Source organism: Nanorana parkeri, unplaced genomic scaffold (genome assembly GCF_000935625.1).
Source record: "Nanorana parkeri isolate BGI_ZX_2015 unplaced genomic scaffold, ASM93562v1 scaffold160, whole genome shotgun sequence".
Taxonomy (NCBI): domain Eukaryota; kingdom Metazoa; phylum Chordata; class Amphibia; order Anura; family Dicroglossidae; genus Nanorana; species Nanorana parkeri.
In genome coordinates, this window is record NW_017306428.1 from 1,767,854 (window position 1) to 1,795,535 (window position 27,682).

A 27,682-nucleotide genomic window follows, 5' to 3' on the forward strand; every position below is an offset into this window, starting at 1 on the left:
TGCAAATAAAGCAGTGGGACCAGATAACCTGCACCCCAAGGTACTTAGGGAACTAAGCTAGGTTATAACAAGACCATTATTCCTAATTTTTAAGGAATCCTTAGTGACTGGTAGAGTACCATGTGATTGGCGGAGGGCTACGGTCGTTCCAATATTTAAAAAGGGGGCTAGATGCCAACCGGGGAACTATAGGCCGGTCAGTCTAACATCGGTAGTTTGTAAACTGTTAGAAGGTATGATTAAGGACTATTTGGTAAAATTTGTTAAGGATAACGGCATAGTTAATGACAATCAGCATGGGTTCAGGAAAGATCGTTCCTGCCTAACTAACTTGCTAACTTTTTATGAGGGGGTAAGTAGAGATATGGATGGAAGGAAGCTGGTAGATGTGGTATATCTGGATTTCTCAACGGCATTTGATACGGTACCACACAAGTGCTTACTTCACAAGCTGAGGGCTATGGGCATAGATGAGGTGGTGTGTACGTGGATAGAGAACTGGCTAAGCCAGGCTGCGGTAAACAAAGCTTGTCCTGTATTAAGAAGAGGATGTATTGCAGAGACAAGTCTATAATTGGGCAACTATATAGATCGTTGGTTCGGCCACACCTGGAGTACGCGGTCCAGTTTTGGTCGCCGGTACTGAGAAGGGATGTCCTTGAACTGGAGAGAGTCCAGCGGAGGGCAACCAAACTAATTAGGGGAATGGAGGACCAGAGCTATGAGACAAGGCTACTGAACTTAAACATGTTCACGCTGGAAGTAAGGAGATTAAGGGGGGATATGATTTTCATGAACAAGATGTTCAATGGTGACAGCAACATTGGCAACAAACTCTTTAAGATTAACTCCATTACAAAGACTAGAGGTCACCACCTAAAGTTGGTGGAAAAAAAATTCAAGCACAAGGGGCAAAGGGGGTTCATCACAGTAAGATCAGTTAGGGTCTGGAACTCACTGCCACCGGCAGTGATTTCAGCTAAGAGTGTAGAATTGTTCAAGAAACTTTTGGACGATTTCCTGAGGGACCATAATATTCAGGGATACAAGTATTCCTAAGAATGAGATGATGCGTGGACCTATATGGGTTGGACTTGATGGACATATGTCTTTATTCAACCCCAAATACTATGTAACTATGTAATATGTGCTATGGTGTTGAAGACAATCAAGATGTTAGGAAGCATATGGGTGAATAAATAAAGGCAGTAAGAAAGTTAAGAAGTTACAATAGATGGTTTCTTCAGTATAAAGATAATGGTTATAAAATATTAATTGAAGGCTAGTAGTCATTGCAGAAGGTAACATAAAGGACTGGGCACAAAATAGGTAAGAGAAGACCAAACTAAATAGACTACAATTGGAAAAAGTGACTTTATTTGATGAGAGTTAAGTTACATATGTTTGATGGTCTCCAGACTAAGCTCTTCCCAGCTATGAGTACACCCAGACTATCTTTGTTCTTCAATCGTGCACATTTCCACCTCAGTTCATTCCTGTGGCAGCATGTGAACTGGAAAATGCCATATTGTGATTGGGTAAAAATGGCATTATGCAGTTCACCCACAATGACATTAACAGGGATGTGCTGAGCTTCATATATGAAAGGAAGGATTGTGTTTACATACAATCAATCAGGTACTAGGAAGGGTTGGGCAATTTGGACTGCTTTCTGCATATTTCCAGAAGAAGACCGGGGTATCCCAGGATACAGCAGAGGTGGAGAGGGCACCCCTGCATCTGAAAGGAATGGCATCCTATAAGATTACAGAAGATACAAGTTACCCAATAATCTATCTTTCCTAATATGTCCGCCCTCAAAAATAAACACTATTTAAGGTTACCATTTGAGGTTTTCACTGCACTTTTTCCACTGATACATTGCTTGCTGTAACATGCACAACTATAATATGGCACAAAAATATTTATGTGGGTTCTTATAAAGCATTTGGCAATAAACAACACTTTATTTTTTAATACAACTACTGGCTGTGTTTTATATTGACTTTGCTAAATCCTTATTCTGTTTACTGGCCTCCTTCTATCATACATACTTTTTTTCCAGAAATCCCCCTTAGCGATATAATAATGAGTCATCAGTCATTTCTATTCCAGCCTCAGCATTAAAGTCTCTGAGCAGAGAAATTCCTGCCTTCCCTGAAAAATGCTTTATACAGTCCCTCTAATTAGCAGTTATGGATACCTGCTAGCTGCTACCACAGTGATTAAGGCTCTCTTTTATATTAAAGAAAAGTTCCTGAACTGCATTACATAAACAGCAAACACTTTTAGAGCTTTGGTTAACTATGAACACATAGCACAATAGGTTTCTAAATGTATGTACATGCTAACATATTGTTAAAATAAGTCCCTTTGTATGTATGAGGAAAAATACACAGAGAAAAGATCAAATCTTTGAAAATGCACCCAGGATATGGTCCACCCCATTTTAAAGGTCCTAAAGGGAATGCACAGGTATTTTAATATACTTCTTAATTATGTTCAGCACTAAAAAATATATGATAAATTATTGTTTTTAGTAAGGTAAATATGAAATTTTGCATATAAATATTTCATATTAATGTTTGCAGACGGCAGGTAGGGTCCAGGCTCATATTTTTCAGGCTGACCTTGCCTGTTTTGTTGTTGATTGAGCTCAAAAACTTAAACACCTCAACACCAGTATGTTACACCCCTTTCTTTCCAGGCAATTTTTTAGTTTTCAGTGCTGTGATAGTTGGACCGACTATTACTTAGGCGTGCAATATTGTGCCCAAATCAATTTTATGTCATTTTATGAGACAAAGCTTTCTTTTGGAGGTATTTTTAATATATATAAAGCAAAAAAGATGAAACATTTTGGAAAAAAAAACAAACATGTCTTTCTTCTTTAATTTATACCAAAATGTATTCCATAAGGGGAAGGGGGTGTCATACTCACATAGTACAGGCAGAAAGGTGTATATAGATTGTATGGGGGAGTGAAAAACAAATGTTATTTAGAAAAATACGGAGTGCTTTAGCAAACTAAATATCTCATAATAATAATAATTATTATTATTATTCAGGATTTATATAGCGCCAGCAGTTTGCACAGCACTTTACAACAAAATGTTTTTGTCAGACTTGTTCCTGTGGGCCATAGCAGTTCCTGGGACCTCCAACAGTCATAGGGCTCCTCTGGTTCTCCTCCCAGACAGTTCCAGGCATCTCCTGGGTCCTCCTCCAGGCTTGAGGCCGTAGTTAACTTTTCCATCTTTAAGTATTTAGTCCCGAGGCTCTAGCTGCTTTGATAAAGTGCACTGCATAGGGGAAGGCAAATGGGAAATTCATTTTTTTTTACAAGCAGTCGTTAAGGCAGGCATGGTACTGTGTATGATGGAGCAGGCATGTTATACTTCCTACTAAGCTTCAGCATTGCTCTACTTTTTTTGCTTTTAACACATGGTTGCTATATCCCCATTTTGGGTGGCCAACTCTTTAAAGGCCCATCACACTATAGAACTGCAGTAGCTAAATAGCACCCCAAAGCACCTTGCCAATGGACATGTGTTGCTGCAAATGCAATATTTTGGATTCAGCATTCAAATTAATGGGCTACCCTAACACAATGCATGTGCACGAATGCAGTGCCAGAGTGCAAAAGGATCACTGTAAACATTAATTAAAGGGACACTAAACTCAGGAATTAAATATTATTATTTTTATTAATAATACATTTCATTCAATGCATTCAAGTACCCTAACTACCAACAAAAATGTATCTTATTTGTGTATCACTCGACTGTAGATCCTCAAATCATCTCTGAATTGGTGCTGACATTGGTACTGTCCTTCCTTCTGGAGGGTGGCAACTTTTGGTCCCTGTGAGTGTTGTAAAGTAGCCACCCCTTCAAGTTCACTCCCATGATGGACTACAATCTCAATGAAATTAAAATTAGTAGGCTAAGCGTGAGATTGTTGTCCATCACGGGAGCGAGCTTGGAATGGTGGTTACTTCACGACACACACAAGGACCATGGGGAACAAAAGTAGCCACCCTCCAGAAGGAAGGAAAGTGTCAGCACCAATTCAGAGATGATTGGAGGATCTACAGCTGAGTGATATACAAATAAGATACTTTTTTGTTACTAGTTAAGGTACTTACTAGTTAAGGAAAGTATTTTTAAGATTTAACTCCTGAGTTTAGTGTCACTTTAATTGCAGAGACAGGACAGCTTACACTGCTCAAATGACCAGGTATCAGTCAAGTTAGTTAAAGTGCAACATGGCAGTACATCTGGAATAAAAATATACCTCTGGCTAACTAAAAAAAAAATCTATGAGAAGCATTAACATGAATAAACCTAGTTCATATAAACTTTAGAAACAGGAACTAATAAAGGCTCTCCTAAATGTTCTAACTTGTTTTAGAAAAATGGTGGCTGAAAACTGACTAACTGTTACATCATTACAGTTATTTCCCCTGGTTTTTATGTGTGACCCAGTGTGACTCAATCTGTACCCAACATCGCATCACCTTATGGTAGGAAGACGTAAGTAGTGGAGAGAACATAGATATTCAGTAACCCACAGCAGCACAATAATAATTGTTTAATTAACATTACACTAAGGATTATGTTTCATCTAATTAAGATGTTTATATTTCATCAAACTTTCTGTGCAACACAGAAGAGATCTCTCATGCACAGCTGCATTACCAAAAATGGCTCACACTTTAAGTCCTGTGGGATTTTATTGAATTGATAAATGTTTTCACGAGGATTAAGCAATGTAGACACCTGTGCTGTAGTAAGAAGCAAAAACATTGCAGGTCATAAGATTGGCTTCCATGTATTGCAGTCTTAAAGCAAACCTGTCATGAAATCAGTAAACTACCATTCCTGACCTCCTTCTGAAAATGCAGGATGCCTGCCTGTCTGGGTTTTATACTATCTGAATAACTGATCTAACCTAAAATCTGCATACCCGCATTCGATCAGTGACTGCGGGGAGAAAGCATTGGAGCCAGAGTTTCAGCATGACAGTCAAGGAAGTGAAAGTTAAAGACAAAGAGGTCAGCAATGGTAACTCCCAATTTCTCACATAACGGGTTTCCTTTAAATTATGTGCACCGTTTTTGCCTATTTCTAGCTTCATGATTAACTGTAAGCTTATACAATGTGTGTAAGTCCAATACATTTTAAAGCTTTCATGCAAATAGCAAAGCTTGTTCAACAGCATGCTCTGTGTAAATCCAGCATTTACTGTTCTTTATATTATCTGCATCTGGTGCTAATAATAAGTATATTTTCAGCTTATGGTGCTAGTAAAAATACACATAGCAGCATCTGGTATCAGTATATCTAACATGCTAACTTAAGCCAATAGGATTCTAATGATTTAGGTTAAGCAAAAGCTGTTTCCACCATCAAGTACACTGCAGTCTCAGCTGCTGGTCCTACCTTGTTGTTGAGGTCTCTTGTAGATACATATCTATTTATATCTATCTATATATATCTAAAGCCAAAACTCTTCTTCATTTTGGCTAGAGTAGGAGAGGGTTAAAACTGCAGTCAGTTTTTTGTTTTTTGCCATCTGCGACTCATTAGGGAGATTTATCTTCCCTTGCTGACCTGTAGACTCAACAGGAAGTGAGGGGATATCTTTCCAATGTGAAGAAAATGCCTTCTTGAACAGTTGTCACATGAATAAATGTCCACATTGAAAGCTTGTTCCTCTACAGTATACCTGTTCTAGTGGCAACTTAAAATTTCCTAGAAAATTGGATAAACAGTGGTGTGAGATAGGTTTATGATCTAATCAACCCCAGTGATATCCTCAGTTTTAGGACATTGAAAAAACCCATAAACAACCACTCTCAGAAGTATTTATATTCCTTCAAATTAAGAGCTTGCTTGCCCCATAACTCCAAATTCCCCTACCTCAAAAAACATACTCAATTCCAGCATTTATGTTTATATACCCCTGCAGAGAGGTGTGATTATCTACTCATCAAGGTCAGCACCTGGGCCCCCTCCCATATGTCAGCGAATGGGTACAGGTTCGCAACAAACAAATCCAACAGTCCACTGGTCTATACACTGGTCTATACATTTTGCAGCAGTAGAGGCCAACTACAGATTAATGCTACGTTGGCACATGCTACCTGATAGAATAGCTAAATATATACACACAGCCCCCCCCCATTGCCTTAGAGGATGCAATTTAATTGGTACACTTATACTCATTTGGTGGAACTGCTGTAAAATCAAACGCTAACTTATTACAATGGCTCTGGTCAGAGGTATCTAGAAAAACCTATATGAGGCCCTTCTGAACTTAAAGTCAGAGGGTTGAAATAACACCCAATTTAATCTTCTTGCCTTCATTTTTACTTCAGCCTGTCTGAAAAATGGACATGCCAACCATAACACAGGTCAAAAGAAATATACCATGGTATCTGACAAATACAAAACTCTCAACTGTTCTCCACAATTCCATGCATAAATTTAACAAAATCTACTGATACTTACACAAGTACTTACAAGTACGAGTACTGATACATTTTTGTTTATTGTCATGTGACAGTTTTCCTAAAACAATACAGACTAATGATTTCAGGATAGGGGTAGAGCGCCAGAGCCAGGTCCCAGCTGCAACCGCTGCAACCCTGATAGTTCTCATGAAAATGCCAAGTATCGGCACTGGTACTCGAAAAGTATCGGTGCATCCCTACTTATTACATTCAATAAAAATGATTAAAACAGAAATATATACTGTATGTGGGGGCTTTTTTTCTTTTTTTACCTTCCGATGGATTTGTATTTTTATTCATATAGTCCTAAGACTTACACAGCTCCGCCAGAGAGCAGAGACAGGTAGGTGTCCTTATTTGCAGTTAATCAGCACCGTACTATTCTGCTTCCAGCCTATAATTGGACAATGAAGGAACAGCAGCACTAAGCATGTTTCCTGCCATTACATGTACCTGCAGCAGAGCCTAGTTGGCTCTTAGTTCTGCCTCTCCTTCTCCAAGTTCTACTGTACAAGGCTCATTAGTAAATTCATAACTGCATTAAATTAAAAAAACAAATCTATTTAATGTCTTTAGAATACGAGTCTAATGGTTGAAAGGGGGAAGCAAAATAATTGCGTAAAATACATATATGTTTTATTATTTTTGCATATACAGTATGCTATATTTATAAACTTTATGAGCTTTAAAAAAAATATTTGTTTTACTGATGTTTATGAATAGGTTTGTGCAAATTGATATACAACTTTGGCACATAATATGTTTAAATTACACACGTTGCTACATAATTTGTGTAGGAGAATGTTTGTAATCAAGTTTGTCTTTAATTGCTGGCCCTTTCTGTTAAAGATCCCTTCATACACGTTGTTTATTCAAGTAATTTCCATGTAAAAGACTTGAAAGTGGTCCTAACAATCAAGCTTCAGAAATGTATCACCTGGATTTCAGCAAGACTTGGTAAATGCAGAACAACTGTGAAAACTCAATCATATTCTGCATAGCTACTGTTGTATTCTTTTCATAAGAAATTTCCCTATAAAAGGTTTCTCTTATTTGCTCCTGTAGTAGACTGACTATTTCATTGCCAATTACAGGTTTTACAGGTTTTAGAGGCACATATGCTTGTTCTGTTTCATTCTAAAAGAAGGCATGTATATATATATTTTTTTAGCTTTAAAGGTGTGTGTTCCTTTAAATGTATCAAGCATCCATGCTAGCACCCTTTATGAACAACATAAAATTGCCCAAGAACCCCAGATATACAGTAGACGCTTTGGATCTTTTTCTGTAACTCCTGGATGAAAATAACAGAAATTATAGTAACAGCTGTTGGAGGAGTTGGCCGAAATCCAAACACTGCTTTCAGTTACAAATGACAATGTGCTACTTTCCTCTCCAATGTCTGCAGATACAGATAGAGAAATAGGTGCAAGATAAAAGACCGTGCACTTCCAATGATTTAAGAGCACTGAAATATAACTTGCATCCTTTTTTGTTCTTCATTCATTTCATTAATGGCAAAGGGGACACGGGTTATTACAGAGGCATGTTAAAAAGAAGGTATATTTCATTTAAGTAGGCTTAATCCAATGCCAATATGTATTAGGTTACCTGCATTAAGTAATCATTTAAGCCCCAGTAGAATTTGCAAATTTTGCAGATTTGATTTATTAGAATAATGACATGTCATTATGGTATCCAACAAAAAATGCCTTAGTAATAGAAGCATGGCAATGTCTTACCTCTCTTATGGAGTGGAATACTCCCTCATGGGATAACTCAGCCACCTATTAATTTAGTTAGATTCATAGGTGTTTTCTCTCCTCAAACAATGAAAACAGTTTGATAAGTGGATTTATAGACTGCAGTTTTGAATGTTTTATGGGTATGCGACAGGAAAGCATGATCTGTTTGAAAGAGAGTTAAAGCTGAACTCTGTGAAATTTTTATTTTTTTACATTTGTTATGTAAAAATGAATTATCACTAATAATGTGTGACCCATTCGTGGATGGCTGCTGCGCTAGGTAAAAACTCTACGTTTTCATTAATCTATTTAAATATACACTTTCTTAACCTGTAGACTGCATTACTAAACAAGAAAGATAAAGAGCCGCTCCCAGAAGGAGCTAGGAGAAGGAGAGAAGAAGAAAAGTCCCGGAAGTCCAGGGGAGGAAGCATGTAGAAGGGTCGAGGAGGAGGCAGTGAGGCTCTACCCCTCTGTCAGGTTTTAATTGCTGCTCATGTCTTGGCTGGATTTTTTTATCCTGGTGATCAATGGTAACCAGGTGAAAATCCAAATTTCTAAGTTTTCACCAGGACAGGGTTAAAAAGGAAATCTTCTAATGAGGACACTTGTTTCAGCTAGATGATTTCCTTTACTGTACACAAATTGTGTGTCATATAGGCAGGAAGTGAAGAAAAATCTTCCTAATGGGACACAGAGAGAAAAACCTTTATAGGGTTTTAATAAATCCCTACTCTCTTAAAAATAAATGTTTTGGCATTTGATATACTTTAAAGTAATTTTAATGTGACTCATATTAACAGTAATGTTAACCTCCAAGGTTTAATTTAACAGCTGATGAGATAAGATAATGACTACAAAGGGAGTGCATTACAAGTTGGCCGACTCATAGACTTGCATGGCGAGAAGAAGCAATTACCAGTTATACACAGAAACAACTTATATGTTTTACTTTAACAAACTCCAGAAAAAGAATAGACCTGCAAAATTAGAAATAAAAAACAGCTGCAATACTCCCCTTCAGTCTGGAGCTTCCCCCCACAGTAAGTTATTTTGGACAATAGACGTTGCCAGTCTTCTAGGTTGAATGATGACCAACATCATTCAGAATACTTCCTCCGAGCCCAGGCTGTCATGGACAGACCCCCTGGGGCAGTGCCATCATGATGGGCTTGGCTTAGAGTACTACTGTTCTCAGTATTGCCCACACATCATTATGTGTATACCATTCAATGCAGGAGTAAACCCCACTCCCCCACCCCCCTTCCCACTGCTGCCAGAGGAGAAGAATTAGAAAGCTTGATGCCACCTGAAGACCTTAGGTAAAAGCTATGCATTTCTGGCTTGGTAATAGATGGAAATTATTCCTAAAGATTTTAACCCCATGGCTGAGTAACAAAACAATATTACATACCAGCTATACTTGCTGCTCAGCAATACCTGTTAGGAGGCTAAGCTGGCAGGAAATAATGAAAGCTTTGGGGGGAAAAAGTAAATTAAGGAGAAATGCTTATGGCTGAAGAAGCATCAACATCTAAGAACATGCCAACATGAATTTAATAAAGAGTTAAACTATGCCATGTGGAAATGGCATATCTATAGACAAGGCAAAGTGAAATAATTGTGGCTTAAATGTCTCATCATGCAGCTAGAGAACTCTATGTGGCATTAAATGTGCAGTGTTGATTTCTGCATATCTCCAATAAATAAGAGTGGACACATGTGATGATTCTGCAGGAAGCCCATAAACAAACCTAAAATGCACATTCCGAATCAATTAGTGCCCTGGGCATTGTGGAAATACTTTGTAAAGCCCGTTAATATGGCATCTGATGCAGATCTGTTATGATGGTAATATTTAACCATGACAGGTTTAGTTATTACAAAAGCCAATTACCAGCATACAAGCTTTCTTCTACAGTACTTTCCCATAGGTCAAGCGTAAATGTTTTAATTTGCATTAAATATCACACAATAACTTTAGTTATTTGTGATTCAGATTTAAAATGATCACATAAAGGTTTACAACAGGCAGCTTTTGCACAGCAGAGATAAGAAGATGGGCTTATACCATAGAATTAGGAGACATTATGAACAATATTATGTATATTGTACATTTACTGTGCATTGCACACCTTTGTGTAGCACATGACTGCTATTTTTAACGTTGTTGCAGTGTATGTGCATGTAATGAATTACATTCTAACATTAGAAAATTCAAGCAAATTTAACACCTGCCTCCTGCTGTCATAAAATCTGCATAAATAAAGCACCTTCAAAAACTAAGCTGAGGCATTATAGTTTCATATATTTGCCTTTCCTCTTTCAAACAACATGTTGAAAGCTGTTGCCTCCTCTCCTCCTCATTGAAGTAATTGGTGTCATCGGTTACAAAAGGAATGATCCCAGCACTCAAAAGTCCTCTGACAAACCTTTTTTTGGCTTTACTTTCCTGTTTGGTCACAGGAGTACATTTAATGTACTCCTGGAACCCAACGTCAGCATTTAATCTGTTATTGCCCACTATATCCCAACAGCCCAGAGCTACACTTCAGCCAGGAAGGGTCACAGCAATATTAACGAGATCCACCTATGACTGCGGGGCGGTATCTGACAGTCACTGCTCTCTGAAGAGAGCTGAACGATCAGAGGTATATAGAGTCTGAGAATGACACCTGCAGAGTCTCATGCTGGCTCTAAGTATTGGAAAGAGTATATTTTGCACTCTAATGTCTAATACCACAGCCTACCTACTGAATATTAAATTTATTACATTGTAGAGCATAAACCACATTTTTTGTAGCACAGTTCATGAAACAATTGATCGGAAAAGTTTCCCCCAACACTGTCCATATTTTTCAATTTTTGTGAACCCCGCAGTACCAAAGTGGAAACACCACATTTGTATAAACCCTGTATTGACAACCAGATCCTACCTTTACTGGATATATGAGAGTTCAAAAAACAAGGAAGGAGACAAAATAGAACCTAATGTTGGTTCTCTGCAGCTGACAAACCTACGCCCTTTCAATAAAACATCATAGATCTTACTATCCACATACATTCCACATACAATCTTAGTATACTCCCTCGAGTAGGTAGTCACAAAAATAGGAGTATTATTTTCCCATGCACTGCAACATTGTCAGAGTTATGACTGTAATTGTTGGGAATACCATTAGATAATAAATATGATCTCAATCTCTGCATAGCTTTTTGCTTCTCCTTCTCAATAGGCCAAGGTGGGTAACCCCTCATTTTCAGGTGGGATTAAATATCTGCCTCCTTATGGAAAAGCCCCGAAGTAGAGCAACTGCTTAATCAATATCAAACTCCTCTCTCGGAATTGCCTCAATAGTGTGGTGTGGTAGACAACTCATTAAAATTGAGTTGTCAGACACTGGTTTGCGAAAGTAGAAGACATAACATCTCTCTGTAATGCTCTCTGTAAAGATCCAAGAAACTGACACTAGTTGGATCCCAGTTCCCAGAAAAATGAAGATTAAGATAATTGCTGTTAAGGATATACATGAAAAGACCCCAGCTAATCTGAGGTACCCTTCCATACCAGCAGCAGATCATCAATATAATGTTCAAACCAAAAAATACAGCTGTAAAAGGGGTTCCTATCTGCAAAAATGCAGAGCTCCTCACACCATTCCATTCAGAGTTTATCGAGTGAGGGTGCTCTGCATTTCTGCAGATAAAAAAACCCATCAAACAAAAAATAATTGTGGGTCAATAAAAGCTCCACTGACAACAATAGGGATGATATTAACTGTCTGATACACTCCAGTGCCATAAGGGACAAATAACGAGGTATCAAAGTATAAAGGGCACAGATGTCCAGAGGGGCGTGCCATTTTCCTTCCACTGTAAAGTGGACAAAGAGCCCAAAATGGATTTTTTTTTTCAAATTCTTTATTTTTGAAATTTCAAACATTTTGTAGACACAAAGAAAGGAGAGTATTATGCAATCTGGGCGGTTGGGCTCCAATCCAGGTCAACATACGTTTACCCAATCCCAGGTGACGCAGAACTTGCGTCATGAACGGCCAGCTCACCCGGTCAAATGCCTTTTCGGCGTCTGTAGATAGCAGCAGTAGTGGGGTCTTCCTGGCATGGGCCGAACTGAGGACACCCAGAACTCGGGTAGTGTTGTCCCGGGCTTCACGGGACGGGACAAAGCCCGCTTGATCCGGGTGTACTACTGTGTGGATGTGAGTAGCCAGTCTAGTGGCCAGGATTTTAGTGAAGAGCTTTAGATCCACATTCAGAAGGGAGATCGGTCTGTAGCTAGGGATTACTGTGATATGTGCTCTCAAAGAGTCGACAGGAAATATAAGCACATTACACCATAGAGAGTACTCACTCCGTATCCACGCAGCGGGGACGCGATGCAAACAACCAGGCAAGAGTGGAGATTCGGTACCTCGGCGATTCATATGTACAATCTAAACGGGACTATCTCCTTGACTTTCACTTCCGCAATATCTTGCTAATAAGCTGTTTCGATACGCTGAGTGAAAGCCTCGAAATCCGCTTTAGTGGGGATCAGGGTTGCTAAGTCTGCTTTAGTCTCTCAACGTGGCAGTCAGCTGTGGGTGCGGACCCCCTGGTTGCAATGGCCCTGTTTGTGCAGCTTGGCCAGATCGTAGGGGTACGTCTGAACTCCAGGAGCCCAGTGAGTCCTCTCCCACAGGGCCCTGTGGGGGTGAGGTCCAGTCCATGGTTCCCAGGGGGGGACAGATCTCAGGTATGGGAGCACTTGTCTGGGTGCGGGGGGGTAGAGGGGTCCCCCGTTGTGGGCATTCCCCAGTGTCAAAATGGATTTTGTGTCCTTGATAAACAGTGAATTAGCAGTTGTAGGTTGGCATCCACCAACAGACCCAGTCTTTCCATTTAGAAACCGGTACCTGCCACAATGGGACAACCCTCAGGAAAAAACCTTCTTTGTGAATTTAAGGAAGATGATGGAAGACCGGGTGTCATTGCTTACCAGACATTGCCCACATGGTGTAGATATAATGCGGCAGAGGTGGAAGGACTGCTACTGTTCAATCTTTTATGTGATGGATCTGGTTTTCTTTCTGAGCTTTTGTAGCGCATATGGCACTGAGGGTGAAAGTGTCCTTCCAGCAAATAAAACTTAGGTGAAGTGTATGCACGATGCTGGACATTAGGGATATCTTATGGCAAACCTGAAATGATAGAACGGTAGATCAATCTTTTAGACTCTCCATAAAGCCAGTCATACCCTGTGAGATTTTCATACATATGTTCCTATGAAACATTTTGTCAGAACATTTGATAAAGCCATCAGAGACTTGATGAATGTTGTTTGAAATTTTATTTGATTTTAACAGCTGATTTAGGAAATGAGTGGCGTTTCCCCAAACAAAAAACACATTCACTGTTAGAATTTCATTCAATCAAGAAACATTTTCCATGCTGCTACTATGTTTTTTTTTGTCATTACAGTTGAAATAGATAGTTGATTTTACCCTGTTAAGTACGGGAAATTCCAACAAAAACAAACTTTATTCTCACAAAATTCTACTGGTATATGGCCAGTTTAAGCTGCACTAAGTAGCTAATTCAAGTACGGATATGTCACCTGCATTGTGGACATTTAATATCCACTTGTTTGCAGTTGTATTGATCATTCATCTTGCAGAATTATTGCATTTAGGTTCTAACTGTTAAAAAAACTACTTTTCCCCCCCCCTGGATTGAGATATTGTCATGCTTATTATGCCATTGATTTGGGAACTCGTAACCTTTTACAGGGCACATCACTTGGTGTTCTTGTTTCTGTTGCCATTTCTTCACTTTTCTCCTCCAACTTTTCTTATTCTTCCCATCCCCTCTCTTTCTTTCCACTTCCCTACCTTCCCTCTTCTACTTTCCCTTCCTTCCCCTCCACCCCAACCTCCCACCTTTTTTTTAAGTCTTTTTCCTTACCCTTTTTTAATACCATGGGCTCCCCTGCCATTATCAGATGAAAACCTGGGCTTATTCCCTTACCCTTTGCAGTTATGTCACTGCATCCTGGTCAAGGCATAGTTCTATCTTATTCAAAGGGTCTCATGCTGTCTTATACAATACACTTTCTTGGAGTCTGTCTTATTTTGCCTGCCCCACACAATTAATTTAAAAAATACTAATTAAAAAAATGACTTTTGTCAGACTGTGTTGCTCCGGCAGGACCACCCGTGCATTAAATTTCGACCAATTTAGCAGAAATTAGTTCCGCGTTTAGCCAGATTTATACATTATGTTGCCCCTTTACACCAGTCTAGTGCAAAAAAACTGCCTATGTACACTGATTGCTGTTTAGTTTGACAAATTTGTAGCAACCATATATATTTTACTGAAGGATTAAGCTGAACAAAAAAAGGTAATAAATTGACACTAGTCACAATACTGTTATGATAACCTCTCAGAGGAGTCAAGTAAAATCAGGATATACAATCTGATCTCCTAAAACCCATCATACATTTAGCCACCAGAAATACATTATATGTGCTTCAGTCTAGCTCTTTTTGGAGTTAAGCAGTTGTTTGGAGGATGGCCTAAATATTGTAGCTCACAGGGAGTGAAAAATTGATTGCGGCCATCAACATACCTGTGTACAGCCTTTGTCTTCCCTCCCCCCCAGACAGACTTCAGATGGCAGAGACAATGAACTCCTGTGGCTAAATGAGTTCACGCAGGGCAGCTCATGTTTCCAAAGAAAGAAAAGCACAACCAGTTACTATCATTTTATAAAGGTCTATATAGTCGTCTGACAAACAAAGAATTAACACTATTATAGCCTAAGTCTTGCAGCAGCACTCTTATGACAGAATGACGATTAGTACAGTGCTTTAACATATGCAAAATGTATTCATTTATCAACATCACTGATTTTTGGGCGTTATTTCATATATTTAATACATTTAGAGGAAAGCATATTATGACTGTGGTTTATTTGAGTCACACAGCCATTGTGAACTGTCCCCTGCTTTTTCTTGTTATCCTTACAGTTCATTTTGCTAAACACCCACCAATTGTCATTTATGTTAAAAGGATGCTGTAAATATTGCCTTTATTTGAATAGTGCTGAAGGATCTCGAGAACAGGAATTTGCTTATCTGGTTTCAGAATATTAAGGCAGGAGGTTCCTAAGTGCTTTGTCTTTCTAGTATTTAAAGTCCACTCCTCTGCTCCTTCTCTATTCCCCTCCCGCTTCTCACATACTCTTGCATTAAGAGATGACTGTCTCAGTTTCCATTCAAGCAGTTTGAGCACATGCAGGATCTCAGTGTGCTGGCATCCGAAACACAGCATCAGGCTCTCTGTGGACTTTTGTGCGCGCATCGAATCTGCTTCAGGAGAAATGCTTTCACAAGTGAATAATCCACCTAAAAGAGTTACAAACATCTTTGGATTTTATTAACAAAGAATGTCAGGGTCAGAAACATCTCCAGTCTGGTGTTATTTTTGGAGTTATTAAGAAAAGAGTTTGCCCTGTACTTAAGGATTGGTGCCTTTTGTTTTATTAATGTTTTTGGAAAACGCTGTGGTTTGCTCATCTCCAACCAAGAGGAGCTGCTGATGCGCTGCCGGTCAAAAAGTACATTCTGATGGTGTAAAGACATGAGACCGGATGATATCAACCCACGTACTGGACTGGTGGTGGCTTTGGTGAGCATATTTCTTGTATTTGGTTTTATGTTTACTGTTTCTGGATTTAAAGGGGAGACATTGGGATCCATCCCACTGCTTGCAATAGGGCCAGCCATTTTTCTACCCGGAGTGGCAGCTATAACTCTGGCAAGGAGGACAGATGGTTGTACAAAATGGCCTTATAAACAGTGTACCTGCTGCTGTAAGAAGGGAAAAGACAAGGAGGACGTAGAACTTCTGAAGACCCCGTCAGATATGGAGTCTGGCAAAGGGAGCTCGAATGAGCTGGACAAAAAAGCTAAACCAAAGGAAAAAGACGAGGACTGTGAATCTAACAAAATCACCACAATAGGGGATTCCAGGACGCTTGCTATGAAGGGAGATGGAGACGACGGGCTTAAGTGCCTGGATCAATGCTATTCTACAAACACATTACCTGGAGGAGTAGAGAACCATAACACATGCTCAGTTTTTGATAAAAAGATTACTGCGGACCGAATAATATACACTGCTACAGAGGAGAAAGTTACTCTAGATCCCAGAGACAGTGATGCAGATGCCTATCCTCAAGGAGGGGACAATTCTTATAACAGGTATTGCTGTTATGTAAAACCAACAGAAGTGAGCTGGGACCAAGAGACCATTGTCTAAAACCTAATAATAATGCACATATTCACACTATACAAGAATGTTTTTGCACTGCATGACTGATCTAAGCCTTTTCAAAAAACAATACAGGTGCTTATGTCTGGCGGTCTCCTTTTGAAAGTGTGTTGTTGCAGATCAGCATGTCTAGGGTCATGGGTCTCCTGTTTCCTTTTTTGATAGTTCTGGCCAAACACAGTGCCTTGCGATGGAGCTGGACATGCGCGCAGCAAGCATGACTGATCACCAATAGGACAACAGGCAGGGATAACAGCTCAGGCAAACTGCATAACACACTGACGATACACCAATATGCTGAATGCCAAGTTGCTGCAAGAACACTTTTGTTTATTATAAATCATGTATGACCCAAATTATAATTACATGTGGAGAAACAGGTACTTAGACCTTCCTGGTAATTTTGTAAGTTGAAGCTTAGCACTGCAATTATTTGCTAACAGACGTCTGCTGATAAACGACATAATCTTCAGTATAATTGTCAATTTAACCAGTCGGATATTACTGCTAATTCTCATGATTTCTGACAAATCTTTTTTTTAATGAGAATTATCAACAGACTAGATTTTGTATATGTCTCCAAAAATACAATAATGTTTAAAAACATGCATGTCACTTGAAACTGTTGTATTAAGGAAAAAAAAAGACTTTTGTCCTTAGCAATCAGTCAGTTCATTATATCTAACCTCTGCTGGACGATATGGCAAGTGGAAGCTTACTTGCTGCTAGGGGCATCATTTTTATATATTAGTTGATACAGTTTTTAGAAATCTGCCCCACAGTTTCCTTTCTTAATTTGGTGGCTATAAACATGTAAGTTCTTTCCAATGATATACAGTCATATTAATTTATGAAAATTATAGCAAAGGTGGAGCAGTTGCCCAGAGCCATCAATCAGGACGAACGATATAAAACAACGATAAAAAAAAAACCATAGGATGGAATCAGTTCTAAATTATGCAAGTTTTATATCGCTGCAAGTGCCAACATATTAAGAACCAATTCTGCTGATAAATCCCAATAATTTGCTGATGCAAGACAGTGCTAGGAGCTTCCCTACATTTTCATTTGTATGATTTTTCTTTACTAGGAATAACATATGCACTCTTAATAATTATTGACTATATCCTTCAAACTTATTAACTGTTTGTAACTTGTAGGCTTTCTTTAATACATAGTACATTATAATGCTTGCCTATAACTTATTCTAATATTTGCATTGATAATTGAAAATTTTAATAAATGCCATGCTTTGAAGTGTCGTGCTTTAGTGTACATATATACCTGGGTAGTTGGTTGGTACTTAATTCAGACCAAGGGTTAATCTTATTCATGTATAATAGCTTTTGTGAGCATTTTCAATATGCTGGCTTCACCTCGTCACTCCTTGAAAGGCTTGTAAAATAAATTGTTTCTTAGTCCTCTGGCTATGAAAAGATTAATGTCAAAAAGTTGAGTAAGCTTTCAAACGTTAAAAGGGGAAAGTTCAGCTTTGCCCATCTCACTTGGGGAAGAGAGAGAGAACAGCACAAAAATCCATTGACCTTCAAGACTGGTATGAATTAATGAGAAATACATTGGGATCTGGCCTTTATTTGAGATGAACTGGAACATCATTTGCAAACGAAGGGCAAAAAAAGGTTACTAATAAGATCAGAAACCATAAATACATGCAGATTAGCTATGATATTTCAAAATTGTCCCTAAATAATTTAATTAAATACAACTGAGGTTTATATGTGCCAAGTGGAAACATGCTAAATTGCAAAGCAACCTGTCCTACACTTTCCTACTTTTGCTAGGCTTGCTGCAGAGCAGGTCCTATGGATAAATTAGTCAATGAACTTAAAAAAAGTGATCATTTTGTTACAGGCATAGCATTTCTCTTGGGGATCCTAACAGTGAGATCTCCCTTCTGTGTTTCCTAGGTCTGTTCGTACCCACCATGGAGTTGCACTCCTCCCACTACATCATGTATTCAAATTACCACTGCATAATGTAAAGACTATCAGACAGAGAAGGAGCCCTTCATTTTCTCTGCAGCTGCTATGCATGCCTGTAAAGTCCAGGTGACTTATAGTGCTTTATGCCTCAAAATCAATAAGAGAATAAATGAAAGACTAGTTCTGGGTGAACAAAAGGTCTGATGACTGTAGTACTAAGATTCTGTTTAGCTATCCAAAAGGGATCATTGCAAAATAAATAAAATGTAAATACACTTGAAGTAAAGTAAAGTCATTACCCTTGAGTTACTGAAGAAGCCGTGACAGTATAATCTAGGCCAGCCCATTCCTGTTGGGCCATAGCTATGAAGAGCAGCATTACTGATCAATAGGAAGGGGTGGGAGTCAACGATTCAGCATTTGACACATCGGGAAGTGTCAAAACCAGGCTGGTACACTGGTTACCTAAAGATTTGGCATTTTCTTCTTACAGTCTGTTTTATGCATTAATGGTACTGACAGCTTTACTTTAAAGAAAACTTGTCTGAAGGAAACATGGGACTGCCGTTGCTCTGAAATTGCTACATGTCTGGCTGTTATGTTGACCCTTATACCTTCGAGTCACTCATCTGATATAAGTATGCAGGTGAGGAATTTTCTTTTACTTTCCTGATATGCATGCTGGGTTTGGGTTGGGTTTGACCCAGTGGGGCAACATAACAACTCTGCAACTAGTATTTTAAGAAGGAGGATAGCCATATTCTTTAATGGCAGGTTTGTTTAAGAAGCTAATCTAACCAAGGCTGATGATGGCACAACTATTTCCATGGTCATTACACGAGTGTCTTAGGCTTCCTGATGGATTTTTATCTATTTCAACAAGGATAATTCAGTCCACCAGCATTCACCTTCAACTGAAATATTGGTAATGTGTGATCTGATTCTTTTACAAAAAATTGTCTCCTGCGTGGTAGAAAAAAAAAAACGGACACAGGATCACAATGAATGTGATCAAATGCTTCTGCTTCTTGGGGTTTCATTTCAAAAGTTATGATGAGCTGATGAGTATAGGAATTTCTATACTTGTCACTGCTATCTAGGGGCCCCAGTTCCATGCGAACGGCATCTGCCCAGTGAACCCCTAGGTGTGTTCATTTTGCAAGCCAAAGGTATACATATTTATTTATTACATGCCCTATATTATATTAGCAGACAATTCACATTCTCTATATCATGATGAACTAAAGCACACAGAAGATCAAATTATTATTTTTTTAGTTGAAGAAGTTCACATCACTTCGCTTTAACAAAGTGTCTTTTTATCAGAAAAATTCCTGACCTAGTTTGTACTTACAAAATCAAAAGATGCTTGCATCATGTTCCCTGTGTTCTCTTTTCCTTAAAGTAAAAAATGCATTAGCAAGAAATGTGGAAAACACTCACAAAGCATAAACCTTTATTGAAGATTCATGTAGATAAAATCACAGCCACAGATGCATTTCATTCAGTCATAGCAGTACTGGCTAAATTGCACCACTGGCTGTGATTTTATCTCTATCAAAATTCCATAAAGTGGCAAGCATTGTATACTAGTGACTACTCTAATTTGAAGTGCTGCAATTTTTATTTGGTTCTGCAAATCAAGGGAGTAACTTTTGCTGTGCACTCTGGGCAGTGGACTGTTGACCAGGTGTATTCCAGGTGAACAATCACTAATATGGGTATAAAAATTCCACAACCGCATAACGTTTTAAAATTTAAAGATCAAAACATGCCTAAAAATATAAAAGCATGTCCCTACTTTTGCTTATAATTTATGGTAGTACTTACTAGACTCTTCTTTAAAGTAACAGGAGTTCAATCTTAAAAATGTATTCAAATACCTGAACTATTAACAAAAATGTATCTTATTTGTGTATCACTTGGCTGTAGATCCTCAAATCATCTCTGAATTGGTGCTGACACTGTCCTTCCTTCTTGAGGGTGGCTACTTTTGTTCCCCATGGCCCCTGTGTGTTGCAAAATACCCACCACTTCAAGCTTACTTCTGTGATAGACTCAGTGGTGGAAATACCGCCTTAGCGACCTAGGCAGTCGCTATGTGGCTTGGGGCACAGTCAGGACCAGGAACGAAGGGGTCAATGGCATAACAATCGTGGACGCCGACGGTGCGGCTGCCCTGGGTGCAGAGATGGGGGGGGGGCGCTGGCCGCTGGGCAGTGATGAGCGAGCTGGGCTGGCCAGGCAGCAAACACAATTAAGCGGAGCAGTAGGTAGCTTATGCCGCCTCGATGAGGCCTCGGCCATGAGGACCCAGCAGGCAGCCGACCAATTAGTGAGAGATCCTCCTCTGGCTGGGCTGTGATTTCCCAGTCTCCACTGCCCCATTGTGTTTTTTTGCAGCCTCCCTTGAGCTTCCTCTGACCATGCTTTCTGCTGTGTGCTGCGTGAGAAGACTAGAGCTGCCAGGAGGTGACAGTGTTAGGTGAGGTGACTTTCAAGTTAACTTCTATTCTATCACTCAGGCAACTACAAGTCTTAGCATGCCCTCATTGACCATCGATTGGGTAGCCCAATATCATTTAGGAAACTGCAAGTGCTAGCACTGCCCCTGTACACCCCCCAAATATAACTAAGGGAACTACAAGTGCCAGCACTGTCCCTGGACATCCCCCAAATATCACTAAGGGAATGACAAGTCCCAGCACTGTCCCCGTACATCCCCAAATATTGCTAAGGGAACTACAAGTCCCAGCACTGCCCCTGTACACCCCCAAAAATCACTAAGGGAACTACAAGCCCCAGCACTGTCTGTGTACACCCCCAAATATCACTGCTGATCCTCCACATCTGCACATACTGATCCTCCACATCTGCCCTACTGATCCTCTGCATCTGCCCCTGCCGATCCTCCGCATCTGCCCCTGCTGATCCTCCGCATCTGCCCTGCTGCGATCCTCTGCATCTGCCCCTGCTGAGACCTTCTGCATCTGCCCCTGCTGAGACCTTCTGCATCTGCCTCTACTGAGACCCTCTGCATCTGCTGAGAGCTTCTGCATCTGCCCCTGCTGGGATCTTCTGCATCTGCCTCTACTGAGACCCTGTGCATCAGCCCCTGCTGAGAGACCCTCCGCATCTTCCCCAGCTGAGAGACCCTGCGCCTGAGACATCAGGCCAGCAGCCTGGAGCAGAGCGGCAGCACAGAGTATGAAGCAAATTCATATACTATTCTGCATTGCTGTATAATGTATTGCTGGGATTTGTAGTCCTCTATAGCTGATGGTGTTCTGCATTGTTGTATAATGTATTGCTGGGAGTTGTAGTCCTCTATAGCTGATGGTATTATTCTGCATTGCTGTATAATGTATTGCTGGAATTTGTAGTCCTCTGAAGTTGGTGGCATTCTGCATTGCTGGATAATGTATTGCTGGGCTTTGTAGTCCTCTATAGCTGGCGGTATTCTGCATTGCTGTATAATGTATTGTTGTATAATGTATTGCTGGGATTTGCATTCCTCTTTAGTTGGTGGTATTATTCTGCATTGCTGTATAATGTATTGCTGAGATTTGTAGTCCCTCTTCAGCTTGGAGTCAGTGGCAGAACTACCAGAGTCACAGCTGCAACTGGGCCCTGGCACTCCACCACTGACTCCAAGATGTAGAGAGACTACAAATCACAGCCCGTATAGGAGGAAGAGGTCCCTTGTGACCGCTGCCATTTCCACAAATAGGTCCACTAAAATTCTCAGCACCAGGCCCATGATGCTCTTAATCTAGCCCACCTGCCAGGCAGCCACAGTGTAGCAAAGCAGAGGTGAAGTGATCTCTTCTTCGGCTCTGATGTCAGAGCCAGCAAGAGCAGAGCTAAAGAGTAGGAGACATTTGCTTGGGGGCCCATACAAAATGTTGCTAAAGGGCCCTGTGATTTCTAGTTACACCCCGAGATAGGCTATAATCACAATACAAATTAGTAAACTAAACATGAGTTTGTAGTGCGTAACAGTAGTGAGTTTGGAGCGGTAGCTACTTTCCAACACACACACAGGGACCATAGGGAACAAAAGTAGCCACCCTCTAGAAGGAAGGGCAGTGTCCAATTCAGAGATAATTTGAGGATCTACAGCTGAGTGATACACTAATAAGATACATTTTTGTTAATAGTTAAGGTACTTGAATGCATTTTTACAATTTAACTCCTGATCTTAGTGCTACTTTAAGCCACCTGGGGCCATTCCAGCCCCAGGGAACTCCTGCCCCTGTGATTGAGTGGCACTGCTTGGTACCTGTACACATGCTTGGTTTATATGTAAAGCTCCTGGCTTACCTGAAACACCAGGTGCTTTATTACAAAATGACCGGGTCTCTTTTGTCTGATGTGTATAGTTCCTGTGTTTCTGGTCTTCTCAACTATTGACTAGAACGTGTAGGAAAGCTAATAAGGAGGTAACAAGAGCAAGAAGAAACTGCCACTTTTTGCTATTATACAGTGCACATGTTTTCAGGTTTTTGGGTAAGGTAGTTAGCACACAACTAAACTAAACAAAATCTGTAATATTGATAATTAGATGAAATGCATGCATTGCTAGCAGTACTTGACTTTATTTGAAGTTTGTGAAAAGATGATTCTGGACTGATCTAAACAAACATTTCGCCCAATTTTCGGAACAAATTGAGATTTCCATGAAATGTTACCATTTTAGAAACATGTATTGGAGTCAAAGGAGAAGGGGAAATGAAGGTGGTTTTGGTGGTTTTTGCGGGTGTAATGAACTTTAAATTGCTCTTTTCACCTACCATGGATCTGTTCTTGTGCCAAAAGACCCTCATTAACCTCATTATTTTATGTTTTTTCACATAAAGAAAAAAACAGACGGCATAGAAAGTAAGATCAAAAATGTATAGAAAGCATAGATTCTCCCAAGGCCCAGTTTTTTGCCTTAGTAAAGTGGGTTGATTTCATATACATGGCATTCCCCGGTGGGGTTTGCCCTACTGGGAATGATTGGTGAGGTTATAAGTCACCATGGCAAAGAACTGAACAGGTGCATGTGAGTAGAGGGCAGAAGCAGAATGAAAAATGGGGCAGGCTAGCAGCTATTAGGACAATATTATACTTGAACTACAATATGAGATCACTGGATCTGATTCAGACAGATTCTTTACAACATGAATAATGTGGTGTTCATCTGCTGCCATATGTGATCATTGTATGACCACTTCTATAGAGTCTGAACGTCTTGATCATGCATTCAGTATGCGTGTAAATTGTAAGTATCATCATATCGCACTACAGTTGTACAGTTTTATATTTGGACAAAGGTGTAACAGCATTTAAAATGATTTCTCCCTGTCCTGCCAACGTGTACTCCCATGGATTTTTCTACTGGCCAGTGAGGCTGCCTATGACATTTGGTGGCCAATAGGAAGGCAGATGAGGAGGGCTAATAATCAAACAAAGAAGCAATGGTTTATATTTACAAAACAAAGCATCCAGGTTTTGTTGACATGCAGACACTCTGAAGATAAATTGAGGAAGTATGAAGTCATTGGGAGATTTACTTTACAATAGCTTTTACTAATTACACACAGAAAATAATACATAAAATCAATATAGTTATAAATAAAACATAAATGTAAACATATATAAGGGCTAGTTCTGAAAAGTAGTCGTAAGAGAAGAGCATAAAATATTGCTTACTACAGCATTGATAGCATAACATTAAACTGTAAATGACAAACTGCATTTCTAGCATTGCCAGCAAATGCTGACTATTACATTCCGTATGTGACACAGGTTCATTTACATCAGATGTCATTGTACAGCTGTAGTGTGTGTTTTCTTTGTCATCTCAAGTAGCAGCAATACAGTGCCTTTTTAGGATCATATTATATTACACTTTCACTCCATTACAATGATTATATAGTAACAAGAAAAATGTTTTTTTTTTATCCCTGTGGAATTATCTGAATACCTTAAACCTTAAAGAGGAACTGAACTCTGGAAGCTATGCCAAGAAAAGGTAAGCCAAGGGCAAAGGACTAGTCACCAGTATTGCATGTGGTCTTCCTGCATCTAATCTTTTCCTCTTGCTTACTTGCCATGAGCTTGTTCTGTACTGTGTGTCTGTGTTGAGGCATCCATCTTGGCAGAGGCAAGGCTTTCCTTCCTCATGTCAAAGCTAGGGTTGCCTTCTGTCCAGGATTCACCCGGACAGTCCAGGTTTTGAGTCCTGTATGTGCTGTGTTCGGATTTCAGGCCAACTGTAACCCAAACACAAGATGTCACAATGTCAGGTGGACAGAGGCAACCATGGGGCCCTGGCGTTCCAACTTGAATGCATGGAGGAGGCACAGGACATGGAGGGATGCTGGAAATCAGGGAGCAAGGAGATGTCTGAAACACAGGGTGTAGATAAGTCTTAAAGGGCAAAAGTGTTCCGCTTCAGGTAGATGTGTTGTTCGCTATCTCTCCTCACTCTGTCCTGGCTGTTTCTCCTCTCTCTCCTGGATGTCTCTCCTCACTCTCTCCTGGCTGTTTCTCCTGTCTCTCTCCTCGCTGTCTCTCCTCGCTCCTTCTCCTGGGTTTCTCTGCTCTCTCTCTCTCTCTCCTGGCTGCCTCTCCTCACTTTCTCTCCTGGCTGTCTCTCCTTATTCTGTCTCCTGGCTCTCTCTCTCTCTCCTGGCTGTCTCTCTTTGCTCTCTTTCCTGGCTGTCTCCCCTCTCTCTCTCTCTCTCTCTCTCTCTCTCTCTCTCCTGGCTGTCTCTCTTTGCTCTCTTTCCTGGCTGTCTCCCCTCTCTCTCTCTCTCTCTCTCTCTCTCTCTCCTGGTTGTCTCTCCTCACTCTCTTTCCTGGCTGTCCTCCTCATTCATCCTCCTGGCTGTCTCTCCATTCTGTCTCCTGGCTCTCCTCTCTCTCTCCCCTGGCTGTCTCTCTTTGCTCTCTCCTGGCTGTCTCTCTCTCTCTCTCCTGGCTATCTCTCTTTGTTCTCTCTCCTGGCTGTCTTTCCTCTCTCTCTCCCCTGGTTGTCTCTCCTTGCTCTCACTCCTGGCTGTCTCTCCTTGCTCTTTCTCTGCTCACTCTCTCTCCTGGCGGTCTCGCCTCTCTCCTCTGGCTGTCTCTCTTTGCTCTCTCCTGGCTGTCTCTCTCTCTCTCTCCTGGCTATCTCTCTTTGTTCTCTCTCCTGGCTGTCTTTCCTCTCTCTCTCCCCTGGTTGTCTCTCCTTGCTCTCACTCCTGGCTGTCTCTCCTTGCTCTTTCTCTGCTCACTCTCTCTCCTGGCGGTCTCGCCTCTCTCTCCTGGCTGTCTCTACTTGTTCTCTCTCTCCTGGCTGTCTCTCCTCACTTTCTCTCCTGGCTGTCTCTCCTCATTCTGTCTCCTGACTGCCGCTCTCCTCTCTCTCTCTCTCCCATGGCTGTCTCTCTTTGTTTTCTCTCCTGGCTGTCTTTCCTCTCTCTCTCCCCTGGTTGTCTCTACTTGCTCTCACTCCTGGCTGCCTCTCCTCGCTCTCTCCTGCTGTCTCTCCTCGCTCTTTGTCCTGGATTTCTCTGCTCACTCTCTCTCCTGGCTGTCTCTTCTCACTCTCTCTCCTGGCTGTCTCTCCTTATTCTGTCTCCTGGCTCTCTCTCTCTCCTGGCTGTCTCTCTTTGCTCTCTTTCCTGGCTGTCTCCTCTCTCTCTCTCTCTCCTGGTTGTCTCTCCTCACTCTCTTTCCTGGCTGTCTCTCCTCATTCATCCTCCTGGCTGTCTCTCCTTGCTCTTTCTCTCCTTGCTGTCTCTCCTTACTCATCCTCCTGGCTATCTCTTCTCGCTCTCTTGCCTGATTTTTTTCCTCACGTTCTCTCCTGGCTGTCTCTCCTTGCTATATATCCTCACTTTCTCCCGAGGCTGCCTCTCCCGTCTGTCTCTGCTCGCTCTTTCCTGGTGGTCTCTTGTCATTCTCTCTCCTGGCTGTTTTTCCACTCTCACTCCTGGCTGTTTCTCCACTCTCTCTCCTGGCTGTGACTCCTTGCTCTCTCTCCTAGCTGCCTCTCCTTGCTCTCTCTCCTTGTTGTCTCTTCTCGCTCATTCTCCTGGCTGTCTCTCCTCCCTCCCTCCTTGCTCTCTCCCCTGGCTTCCTCTCCTCGCTTTCTACCCTGGATGTCTCTCCCCACTCTCTCCTGCATATTCTCCCCAAAAAAATTGCAGCGTGGCACTAGAGTTTTCGGGTTTCGCTTGAAGAAAAGGTGGTTGCCATAGTCAAAGACTGCATCAAGGAGAACAGTAAGCAGCTGTGTAGTGACATCATCAAAGCTCACCTCAAATCAAGCCTAGCAGACAGAAGTAGTAGTTCCTTATATCTCATACTGTAGATATACAGCTACGAGGCTTGTAGGAACACAAGAGTCTAGGCGCACTTACATATCAGGAAGCATACTGCTATTTTTCAGGAGGAATTCCAAACAATGGATCCTGCTTAGGCACAACTATAACATTTTCATTTTTTGAGTTCAGGTCCACTTGAACAGCTCCTACAATGTGGTCTGATCTTCATGTAAATCATAGAAATAAAGTTGTATTTAAGAAAACAATACATTCAGTACATTACATATTAGCCACATTTTTGCTTAACAATGGAGAGACTAATGAATAAATGAGTCATGCATTAGTTACTATCACTGCTTGTAGCTGCTGCTGCCGCCATGGTCTATAAAAAGTTGTTTAACCTTTTCACCCCCCTCCTATACATCTGATCTCCATACTGTCTTTTCAGTGATCTGTATATTAATCGTTCACCCCCTTATCCTGCTGAACACTACTCTTGTGCCGAGAAATTCTTGGTTAAAGTTTCTTCTAAAACTTCCAAGAATGCCAGTCTTCTGTCCCTCTTCACTTTGCTTAAGATACAGTAGTGATGGTGTAAGACAGCAGATTTTGTAATCTTGGTGAAAGCCTTGCAAATCCTTTGTCAAAGCTTACTGCATATGTTGCTCTAATCTAAGCTGGAGGCCATTTGTATATGGCTTAAGGAACTCTGGCCAGAATAAAAATGAACCCCTGCAGCGAGGCTACCCCTGCACTGCAAGGGTTAACTGCTTGTTTTCTCTAAGGGACTGAATAACGAAGATATACTCACTCAAGGCTCGATCCTGTGGCAGAGACCGCTCA

General features: G+C 40.7%; 1 protein-coding gene across 1 annotated transcript; it reads left to right on the forward strand.

The window, feature by feature from the left end:
- Positions 1–15,550: 15,550 nt before the first annotated feature.
- Positions 15,551–17,078, forward strand: TMEM215 (transmembrane protein 215). The gene has a single exon (XM_018554466.1). It carries the CDS (start codon positions 15,904–15,906, stop codon positions 16,582–16,584), a length of 681 nt encoding a protein of 226 aa, XP_018409968.1. The 5' UTR covers positions 15,551–15,903; the 3' UTR covers positions 16,585–17,078.
- Positions 17,079–27,682: the final 10,604 nt, after the last annotated feature.